The following is a 12,224-nucleotide window of genomic DNA, read 5'->3' on the forward strand; positions in this document are numbered from 1 at the left end:
ATCAATTTATGTGACTGTACACGTTAAGTTTTACAGAAACCAACATAAGATTGCAAAACAAGAGGATCCTCATATACCCTCTATACTTGGGCTGTTATTGATATCTGATCGTTTTTATGGCGTGTGTGCGCGCGCACGCGTGCGCGCGTGTGCTTGTGTGTGTGCGTGCGTGCGTGTGTGTGTATGTTGCATACTGCATATTTTCTAATGCAAATATTGCATTCTGCAGCCCCACAAATTCTGTGATTTCAGGTGAACTGTGCGCATCTTTGCGTCGCGCTGCGTCACATATTGACTCAGATTGAAAAATGTATTTCTATTCAATCATTCTTTTTTCCCATTCTTTTGAGCTTTAATAATTAAACGACAGTAACAAGAAAACGAAAAGTGAATATATAAATGCACAAAGAACACACTCAGACAGATTATGTAATTCAAAATCTAGAGCCTTTACTCGCCTTAATAAATTATTCAGAAAGTTAAATCGCGGTGTATTCAAGGCCTAAATTATTAATCCTGCCAACTCACTTTAATTAATTTAAAAAATAGTAGATTTCACCTGGATTGTTAATTATCTATTCGTCTTTAGAACATTTTTTCTACCAAACAACTGCACCTTATTTTGCTCAAAGAAAAAAATATTGAAGGCAATTTAAAGGAGCGTTTCGTTGCTAAAGGTTATGCTGTGCAATTACAAAAGAAGCTGAAAATACCATTTGATCCCAAACATTTTAGGAAGATGATCCAGCCACAATGATTTGTTTGATTTGCGGGTCGCGGGGTCTTCCTGAGCGGCAGCCAAACCATCCAGTCGGACTGGTCTTAAATTTGGATCGGATTAGAGATCAAAGAGCCGCCGTTAAATTCTGCTCAGCGGGCGTGAGGAGGCCACAGGGATGCAGATAAGTTCTGACAAGTCCCGAGGTTCTGCGGAATCTGCAGAGCAGAGCTGTGATGCGTCAACGCGGTGAATCAGCAGCACCGATGAGGAGAGACCGGGAGGGAGGGAGGGAGGGCGAGGAGAAACTGGCAGAAACGAGGAGGAGGAGGAGGTACAAAAGGCTCCACCGTGATTCAGTCTGTCACACAGACCACCAGCTCAGCGGACACTCAATATTTGATCCCGACCCTTCACATCTCTGATTAAAGGGCTATCGCCTGCATTTTCCTTTATTAGAGCTGTCTGGAGGAGGACGACGGGTTTAAGGTTCAATCCGATACATTCAAGTTAAACGTTTCCACGAGAGGAGCTTTAACACCAGATGATCATCTGCAGGAATCTGGAGAAAATGAAAAGGTCTCTCGGAGGTAAGACTTTCGAGTTCAAATTTTGGGGTTCATTTTGCGCACAATAATTTAATATTGGAAGACTCGAGAGTTTCTGACATTTTTACTGTCGTTTATAAACACATAAAAAAGATTGTCGGATTTTATATCCCTAATGACCTGTCGCTAACCTTTTAGGCAATGCTTAAACCAACAATTCTATTTTTATAATTCCCTCCGCGTCCTTTAAATGTGTCAAGTCATACCCAAATACTGCAATAAATCCCTTTACTTTATTAAATTCACGTTAGAGTAACATTGAAATGGAAAACTAAGCTGACATTTAAAATTTGTGCCAGGAATGTGATATTAGCAAAGAACATAAATGTTGCTCTGTGTGTGTGTGTGTGTGTGTGTGTGTGTGTGGAGGGGGGCTCTTATTCACAATAACAAATGATAGGTTTTAAGGGGGTCAGACAAAGCTAAAGCCCCTGTCTAGTTAGCTGTCACCGATATGAGAAAGTACATGATTCATGTTAGTCAGGGTGTGAGAGAGAGCGTGTGTACACACACACACACACACACAAACACACACACACACACACACACACACCCTAAAAGTGACTAGTTTGGCAAAATGAAGGAGAAGGATGTGATGGAAGAAGGAAGTCATCTTCACCTCTTCGCCTGCTCCTGCCGCTCTTTAACCCACCTCAGTCTGCTCACGTGTGAAGCTTCTGACCAGCAGCTACTTTGGAAAATGATGGAGATGATAATTTAATAGTTGAACAGACAACACAATGCTACTTCCTGTGATAATTGAATGAGCAATTTAAAAGCCCTTCTTTACACACACACACACACACACACACACACACACACACACACACGCACGCACGCACGCACACACACACACGCACACACACACACGTACACGTTGTTTGTCCATCTACCTGTATTTCGTTTTCTAACTCACAGGAACACACAGACCTGTTTTTACTGTTGGTGTGTTTAATCCTGGAAATGGAGGGAAAAAGAAGAGTTTTAACTTCAGTCAATGACATTCTGAATTCTTTACAGCCATACGTCTTTATGTCTTTACAATGGCTCACATGCGAGGAGATTTGTGCATATGTGTGTCCGAGGAACGAGCGGAAGAGACGGATTAAAGTAAATGTATACAGAAGTAGAGAGACTGGCAGTCGAAGGGTTAATGCAGTGCAGATTCCCGATTGACAGGAGTGAGCAGCACCCAGAGGGAAAGAGAGAGGACAGAAAAGGGGGGGAATGATATAAAATGAGCTGGTCACGCTTTGAACAGTTACACATGCTGTTTACATTTTTCCCAAATTAACATGGCCCCTCGCTTTAGAAAACGCTCCCTCACTCTCCCCTACACAAGTCCCTTTCCTCTCCCTCCTTCCTTTCAGATCCTGTCTTTCCTTCTCCTCCACCCTTTGGTCTCTATATTCCTGCAGGAGCCCCAAAATATCTTTTCCTCCCTCTCAAATGTGCGGTGCGAACATTAAAATATTGATTCAGCTGTTAAAAACTTTCCAGCATTACAACAGATGATAAAACACATCTCAAAATGAGATAAAGTCAAATATACCGTCATTAAGAAGCATTGAATAATTTTAAATCACTGGAACCAAGTCTTCTGCACCTTTAGAGTTGCATTTCCAAGAACCAAAAAAGTTAAAGTACAAATAGCAATAAACAAAACATTTAATAAAGCTTTGCGGTCAAAATTTCATCAAAGAAAAATCAAATTGTTCTGGCGTTTCAATTAATTATTTAAAACCTCATATATTTGTCACCACATTTGATGGTTAAACAATAATTTTTGAATATTAATACCTGTGAAATAACCATGTTAACAGAATTAAATCCTTTACATGGTAAATACTGTATTTTTATTCATAACCTAATCCTATTTTGCAAGACAGTTAAGATCACAACAAGAAACGTTTCTGCCTTCACACCATCTCAGGAGCCCATAATTAAAAAGATTTATATTAATATGATATTCTAAAAACCCCAGCAATAAATGTTTCACCATAAAAATACAAAAAAAAAAAATTGAGAACATCCTCCAACCAACAAACATTTTTATCTGCAACTCATCTGCATTGAATGTTTCAAACGTCAAATTCATTCAAATTATGTATCAGGTGAATTTCAGAAATCAGTTAATTGTTTTTAAAGTATGAAGTATATATGAATATATATATATGAAGTATATATATAAAATTAGAGGACAATTTATAAGTTTGATGCTAGTTGGCTGTTCAAAGACTAAGAGCTAAAGGAGAAAATGGAAGCGACTGATGGAGGGAACAAATGGAACGAGAGAAAGGTAAGAGTGGTAAACGTGGGATAGAGTCTGAGAGTCGATTTAGAAGCTTGATGTTTGAAGAAGATTTAAGGAGAGGGTCCAGACAGATGGAGCGACAAAGAAACCGAAACCAAACATGGTGATAAAACATGGAGGGACTGAAGGGAAAACCAGCTTGACTTATAAGGTGAAGAGAGACAGATGTCAGGAAAAGTCGGAGGGTAAAACAGTGGATGTTTATGAATAACTAGATGTTGGGCGTCGTGCTCCTGGGAGTCTGGCTTTGGAATTCTGGGTCAGTGGTGGGTTTGGCAGCGCCGCGGTGTGACCAAAGCGAGAGGATCAATCCCATCTGAACAAACTCCAGAGAGGATAATCTCCTGGGAAAGACGTTAGAACGCGCCGTGGTTTGTTTATGTGTATTGACTCGGTTTAATGTCAGCACATAGATGGGCCCAAACTCTGGCGCTCAATCTGGAGTTAAGTGTGTGCAAGTTTGTGTGTTTGTGTGTATTGAGTTAGTGAAAGAATGCACGTTTGATTGAGTGCAGCTTGCATGTAAATCTGCTCTTTAACGGTACGCAGACACATATCAGAGACTGTTGAGCCCCCCCCCCCCACTCACCCCCACTCACCTCAGCGTCAGCCCAGCACGTGCTGCCGTCCACCCTCTGTCACTCTGTCCTCATGTCCTTCTGCGGACGTGCGGGTCCCTGCGGGACCGACTCCGCTGCCCCGTCTCAGGGTCACGAGGACCGGCAGGGGTAAAGCGCCCCGGGGTCATCAGAAACGCCCCCCCCCCCTTACCCCAGTTTGGCCTCAAGGGTCAACCCAAGATGCACCGGGTCCTTTTCTCTGACGAGTTAGTGAGGACGGGACGGGAGCATCTCATGCACATTAGACAGCCATAAATAACAAATGTAATTGTTATTACAACCACTGAATGTGATGAATGTTCATTTTGGGGGGAAACACAAGAGGAATAGAAGGAACTTTGTCTTCATGCTGCAGCAGCGTTTGTACGTCCTTGGTGATGCAAAACATCCAGTAAAGGCTGAGATGATGAAACACTGGGCAGGACAGTCCTTATTCCAAACCGTTGAGTGTCTCTGGGATGTGCCCGTCCAATATTTGTGGTGCTAAACCAGGTCCAGAAGTTAAGTAATGGCCAAACTTTGTGTAAGCTTCAGAGCATGCAACACAAAACATTGCTGTTTTTATTCTGATGAAACATTAAAACCACTTTAATACCAAAAAAACCTCCCAAAACATCACCGACATTGTAGTTTTTGTTCAAATCTGTTGGTGTCAGAGGCCCAGCTGCTCTTTTCCCAAGACTCTGAGCTCTCTGTAATCTGTCAGAATTCTTAATGTGCTGTGACTTATTCGATTGCTCAGATGTGAAAGGTTCGGCCAAAGATTGACTCTCTCCTACGGTTGCGTCTGCAGGCACTCAGAGCGGATTTTAAAGCTGTCTTTTAAGTCAATCATAGCAGCACACACGGCATCAATCTTCCGCGTCGGCATGAAATCATCCGCATTCATGCGTGAACGCCCCGGTCTCGCAGAGACGATGTTCTGCACGATGGCTCGATAATGCTGACGTGTGACAATAGAGGTGGGCGGAGCCAATGGGACGTTTCGGTCCAACTCCCCCCCGCCCCCCCCCTCCACCGGAGCTGGAAGTCGAGTTTGATTTGATCTTGTCAAAATGTTACATCTGCTCACCAACATGAAGCAATGACAAAATGCCGCAGTCATCCTAATCAGAGCTGCACTGGAAATAATAAACCTCTGATTTGACTCATAACATCTTCTATATCCTGATGTTTTGGCTCTCTTTGATTCTCTTTCAAGTGGTTGCGCTGATGGAGGGTAACCTCTTTTGGGACAGAGCTAATTTTTTCCTGGACCAGACCGGAGAGCATAGCTCGCACATGGTTTTTCCCACAATTCCGAAATTCTGTTGACGGGCTTGTTGGAAGTTGGACGGTGGTGCACGCTAGCAAAGATGAAATATTAGAACAAGGGCCAAAAAAACACTGGGTCACTGGTTTACCAAAACACCATCTGGAGGGAAACATGTCAAGAGTTTTACACAGAGTTTTTCATCCGTGAACAGAATCTGGTGCCCTAAAATTCACCTGTGAACCCTGCACCCCGATCCCCGAACGGAGGTTTCAATTTGACCTTTTTAGGAGCCCAGAAGCTCTGGCGCCTGATCCTCGTGTTCAGCTCTGTGTTACACATGGCGGCCAGATCTGAAAGAGCCAGATCCGACTTCAGTTCAGCAAACAAAAAGTAGATTACAAATATGATCTGCAGCTAATAATGGATGGATCCCTGCATGTGTGTGTGTGTGTGTGTGTGTGTGTGTGTGTGTGTATGACCCTAACAGGTGTGTAGAAAAGTATGAAAAGTTAAATGGAGGTAGGCCACGGTCAACTTCCTGTGTTGCTGTAATCCAATCCTCCCCGGAGAATGTTCTGGTTCCAGCCCTGCCCTGTGGTGTAGATCTACAGCCAGGTACACAGCGCCAAGCCTGCAGGGCTACATGCCGTCCTCATTTCAGCAACTTAATATAATATTATATAACAATAACACCACTCTGAGTTCGACTTATCTCGGTTTGGAAAAGAGCGGTTCCTGAGCGCTGGGCGCTTTTACAAATGTCAGAGCTCAATCAAAACAATAGGAGACTCTCACGTCTGGCAATCATCTCCCAGCATGTGGCTGCACACACAAGGGAACATTTTGGAACAGTTTGGGGTGATTTTTGGCGCATAGGCTCCTTTTTTTTGGGCACCTGTTTATTCCGTCTGAATGCGACCCTTCACCGCACATTGTCCTTCCCCTTCAGGGCTGTTTATGCTCTTTGAAAGTCAACGATGTTGTGTTGATTTCGGTGTGTTTTTGATGCTAATGGAGGATGCTCTGGGCCTTGATGAGCTCCAAATGTTGCTCTGAAGATGCTTATTGCATTTGACAGGTGATGAGGATTATCTGTTCCAGGAAACTCAGCCGACGGGCGCTGTCCCGCTTGACCGACTCCAAGGTGTGTGTGGGCCCCTGTGTATTGTTATAAAAAACATTCAAAGATGACGATTTGGTGTAAATGACTCAGGATCAGGAGCTAAGCTCTTTTCTTTCCTCAACCCACCATGATTTTTGGAAGAATAAAAATATTTTATGAGGATGGAAAAAGACAGTGAACGAAAGAAATGGATGCTGGAATAATCCGGTTTAAAACGGTACAGCTAAAAAAAAAAGACCAACCCAGTCAGACACAAGCTGTAGGGTTGGAGAGAAAAGGTGCTGACTGTTTCAAAATGTGTTGGAGGCAAATGTTTTGCAAGCGTTGAAACCATTCACTTAAAATAACATCCTGTGGGGCCGTCATGATGGATAGATGAAAGAAAAGAGGAAAAAAAGTGCTGTAGAGGGAGAACCAGAGAGCTAATCGGGGTTAATTGGCTGCTGTTATTTTGCCCTGAGGCAGAAAAAGAGATAAGAGCCAGGACAAGAGGAAGAAAGTTTGTGTGTTGCAGGGGTGCAATTACAAAGAAAGGAGAGCGACTCGCCGAAGAGGCGAAAAGATTTCATTTGGCTTAACAAAAGGGAGGCCAGAGGTGAGGAGGGGGAAAAACAAAGAGCGCTGACAGGTTCACACACATTGTGCAACACACATATTTCACACCTGTTGAACAGCAGCATGTTTTACCCGCAATTACAAGCATGAATCACTGCCTACCGTCTGGAGACGGAGCGCAGGGAGGATCGAGAGGAATGACGGAGAGCAGAAACGATGAAAGAAATGTGTGACATGCTCAAGCAAAAAGGAGCGAAAAAGTGTTGGGAAAGAGGGGGAACGTGAAGGTGGTTGGGGGTGGGGGGGGCTGAATGTACTCCAAGTTCCTTAATGTTGAAAACCGCCTTTCAGCTCCAATTTTCTCTGTTTGAAACCAGAAACAGGGGCACTGAAAGGTTTACACACACACACACACACACACACACACACACACACACACACACACACATGCTCACGCACATACACACAGATGCTATATCCAAATTTGATCCACATAATTAAGGCTACAAACATTCTTAGAACTTGAAACACTCAAGTAGAGACAGGAAAACCTAAACAAGAACATGAAAACACACAACTGATACGAACATTAATATTTATGATTGTAAAAAGACGCTTTTTTCGGGCGACTGAGCAGAAATGAGTGCGTGTGTGTGTGTTTCATCACTAAATAGCTGATTCATTTGTCTGTCCGTCTGAAGCTATTAACAAAGCTTTTATCTGAGGCCAGAGTAAACCTCCGACAGCTATAAACTTCCAAATTTAGCCTGCAAACGGGGGAAAAAAGTTTTATTGGCAGAGTCAGATAACTTTGATATGTAAACAGACATGGCCTTCGCCATAGAGACAAAGAAATAAAACAGAATATTGTAAAATTCATGCGGAAAAAGTTTACATTATTCAAATCTCCATTTTCTTCACAGTCCATCAGCACCACCTCGTCTTGCTGTTTGTCGCTGCCATGGCAACGGCGCGGGACGTTTCGCAGAACCTGGCCAACGAGAGGAGCTCCATAGAAAGCACATACGAACTGACCAAGTATCTGGAGTACCAGCTCAAGGAAATCAAGGACATTTATGTAAGTCTCTATGGATTAAATAAGAACTCGTGAAAGCAATGATGTACAGCTGGGGGTGGGGGGGTGGGGATTGGGGTGGGGGTGTGGGGGTAAAATTGCTGCTGCAGGAGCTCCAATCAAAAGGTGACAGGATCAAGTTTGGTGCAAGAACGTGGAGGTTCCCTGAGTCAGTGCATTTCATGACCTCACTGTTGGTTCCTCTCATAGACCTTCTCTTGCACCCTCTCGCCCCTCTCTGCAGCTGACCTACCTCGGCCCTCCCTTCAATGAGAAAGACTTCTCCCCTCCACGACCCAACACGACGGCTCTGTCCCTGCCCACCGCCGCAACTCGTCTGGAACTGTGGCACGGACTGGAGAACCAGGCCCGACTGGCTCAGAACCAGAAAGCCTACTCTGTTCTACTGGCAGCTGTGAGGGAGTTGGCCCGCTCGACCCTCTGCCCCTCCCTCAAGACCTCTCTGCTTCATTTCTGCACAGGCTTGGATGGGCTGCTGGGCTCCATATCAGCGCTGATGACCAGCCTGGGTTACCCTCTTCCTCCTCCATCCTATACCGACAGCAGAAATAATGCGGAAGCATTGCAGTACCTGCGGAGGGGGGCAGGGGGCGATAGACCTGCTCCATTGATTAACCAGGGTATTTACAGATCCAGAGCTGGGACCAGAACTGAGTCCGGTCAGAAAAAAAGCCAAAGAAGGAGTGGGGCGAGGGTTGTCAGAGGGGAAACAGACCAGGGGGGGAGAAGAAGAGAGAAAGAAGAACGGAGAGCCACATCTGCTGGAAGGAGGAGTGGTGGGTCAAAAGAGAAGGGTGGAGGGAATCGACGAAGGACAACCCGGCAGGCTGAAGCCGAAAGCAGAGCTTTTAGTGAGGACCCTGTGGAGGTATGGAAGGAGGAAGAGGCACAGCTGTGGGAAGATGGGCAGTGGAGGAGGAGAAGATTGCTGAGTTTCAGTGAGGGCGAAGAGAAGCTGATGAAAGTGTCATACCTGAGCAGCCTGAACCTTCAGATGGACAGCGGCCACAATCAACACAGCTACAGCCTGAACGCACATCGCACGGACACATACAGGGAAGAAGATGGGTTCTTCCTGCAGGGAAGAGGACATTTAATGGTGGAGGAAGAGAGGCAAAGTGTCACCTCCTCCTCCTCCTCCTCCAGCCACCACCAAAAGCACAGGCCTCCACGCTCCCTTCTCTCCTCCACCCTCCAACCGTCCCTCTCCACCATCTCGCTGCTCTACGACTTAGCAGCAGCGGAGGAACACACCCTCCTCTCCCAGCCCGTTCCTCTGTCTTTACAGAGAGGGACCTCCTTGCTCTCTCCTCCTCTGACCCCATTCCTGTCCTCTACCTCGCCATCCTCGTCGCTCCTCTCAGTGCGACCGCCTATGAATGACTTTGCCCGGAAGGTGGAGGGGTTCTGGATATTACGAGAGCTCCAGAGTTGGTTGTGGCGCTCGGCGAAGGACTTCAACCGCCTCAAGAAGAGATTCCGAGGCTGAGCGGCCTCACATGAGGGCAGCCAACGCTTAGATCTGTTATTTGCACAAATTTGGGTGGAAACATCTGAGACAAAAGCACTGAAATACACGCATGATTAATACAGTCATTCATCCAGTACTGGAAGAAGTGAATGACCGGCTTTTCCAGCAGGTCACCAGAGGCGCTAATGGAATATAACACATAAAGACAACCCTTTACCAACACTGTCACCCGCCTTATGTGCATAGTGGCTTATTCAGCAAGGCGAGCGGAGGGCAACAGAGTTACCGGACTTCACATCTCAGAAATCCGCAGGGTAGACGAGCAGAGGGACAGTGCAGCCTTTGAGAGAGCTGATTCAGCGACCCCAGACGTGTGAATCACCAAACAATCATTTTCTCGCCAAATGAAGTAAATGGCAACATCTTTGAATGGGCCCAAGACAAAAGGAGAGGAGGAAATGGACAGAGGGCTGAAGAGGAGGAGAGGAGGCCGTAGAGAGAGGAAGAGGGGGCGAGACGTGAGTCAGGGGGTCAGCGCTGGGAATAACGGGCAGAGCGGAGCGGTATTGCTGAGTAATCAGAATCCGGTCGAGCAGTTACAGTAACTCTACAACAGAGCTACACATTCAGGCAGAGGTGGCGGCGCACACAGCTGGATTTAGTGTCTTTCATTTGATTGATCAGCGTCTGTGGAAAATACCTCCTCAGTTAGAATTTATCAGTCATATCCGTTGCTTTGTTGGGGTAATCATTACGTAGATGGGTGTTTAAATGGCATTATTCATCAAAAAAGGGTGCACGTACCACATGGAAGGTGGAGGTTTTTTATCAGAGCAAGTCCAGCATCAACTGTTAATCAATATAAAAACAGCACGATGGCTTTAATTGCAAGTGTATCACATCATCCTTGAGTTTAGACCATTATGGCCCTTTCTGAGCATTAACGTTGACATGTACAGGTGATTAAATAAAGAAAGGTCTAAATATTAAAGTTGGAAGGAGGATTGTTTTAGAAACTCACAGCAGCCATTTTTCTTTCTATTTTTCTAGGCCAAAGGTAAAGCGCACCTTGAAAATTGCAATAATCAGTGATTTTTTCCCTCAGCCTGCAAGTGAAGAAATAGGAAAGATGAAGGTACTTAAACTTTGGCAGTATTCAGGTTTCAATTCGCCAGTCAGACATGATCGCAGGGGAAACTTGCGCAACGACGCTTAGTCAGTGTGTGACAGCAAGTGCGGAACAATTCTTGGTGTCTGGACTAAAAACATATTATTTAAATTTCCCGACGGTGTTACGTTGTAAAAACCCTTCATGTGACCACGCTCTCTCCTCGTTCTGCTAGATGTGCTGGCCGGAACAATCCTCTACGCCTGCCAAATATGCGCTCAGTGCCGGATTCAGATCATTTAGATTAATGAACGGGGCCAAAATGCTTCAGGAATATGAGTTAAGTTTTATTGCCCGGCCTGTTCACAATTCTCACATCCTGCCCTGACAGGCTCAAAGGGAATTAGACCTGTTCAAATAACAAATTCATTATCAAAAAGTGCAATTAGCATCTCAAGCTCTTCTTCATTTGAAGGAATGATTCACTTTTTTATGTTTGTACTGACTCAGAAATACAGAAAACACATATTCCAAAGATCCTCTCTCAAGTTAGATATCACACTTTGTTCGCCATTCAAGATCCTATACTTTTACTTCAGTTACATTACTTCTTTAACATTAATCTATAGTCAAGTCATTGCCTTGTTCTTTTTTTTCGTGGGTTGGTAAAGAATATGGATCCTATATCTGTAATATTTATTGAACAAGATGTTTATTTATTTTTTTGTCAATGTGAAAATGTTGTAGTGTAACTCAAGAGAGAATAAATCTTAAGTTTTGTACCGAGCATTGTGTACTTGGTCATTTGGGAGCTAAATGGAAAGAGCGATGGATTTAGCAGCGGTTTATGTTTATAGGAATGGTTTGGGGGGGGTGACGGCCACAGGGCGAGAGGGGACCGGGGTCAGGGGTCATGCTGGGGGGGGTTTCTGAACAAAGACTGGCTCACATTCATGACAAAAGGACTGGAGATAGCGAGGCGGTGTATGAGAGAGTTTTTATTTGTCTGTCCTGGTGAAAATTTACGATCGCTCTTCTTTTCCTTTCATCTCTTCCCACCATCCACCACCCCCACCCCCACCCCCACCCCCACCCCCACCCCCAACCTCCTCCTCTTCCTTCCCCAGACACAACTCTGACCTGAGACTCAGGGATTTACACCAGCACAGGTACAAAACACACCCTCCTTAATACACCCATCCAGCTGCTCTCTTCTTCTGTCTCTCTGTTTCTAAACTTCATCCCTTCTTCTATCCCTTCCTCAGCTGTTACTCTTTTCCTTCGTGTTGGACTTTATTGCTCTTCTTTTCCCATGTGCTCTGCAGCTCTCTGGCTCTAGCTTCACCCCAGGCCAGA

General features: G+C 45.0%; 1 protein-coding gene across 1 annotated transcript; it reads left to right on the forward strand.

Moving 5' to 3' along the window:
- Positions 1-1,051: 1,051 nt before the first annotated feature.
- Positions 1,052-11,652, forward strand: clcf1 (cardiotrophin-like cytokine factor 1). Its single transcript, XM_029847382.1, has 3 exons — positions 1,052-1,308; positions 8,117-8,271; positions 8,513-11,652. Exons 1-3 carry the CDS (start codon positions 1,263-1,265, stop codon positions 9,776-9,778), a joined length of 1,467 nt encoding a protein of 488 aa, XP_029703242.1. The 5' UTR covers positions 1,052-1,262; the 3' UTR covers positions 9,779-11,652.
- The last annotated feature ends 572 nt before the right edge of the window (positions 11,653-12,224 follow it).

The sequence above is a fragment of the Takifugu rubripes genome, chromosome 14, assembly GCF_901000725.2.
Source record: "Takifugu rubripes chromosome 14, fTakRub1.2, whole genome shotgun sequence".
In the NCBI taxonomy this organism is placed as follows: domain Eukaryota; kingdom Metazoa; phylum Chordata; class Actinopteri; order Tetraodontiformes; family Tetraodontidae; genus Takifugu; species Takifugu rubripes.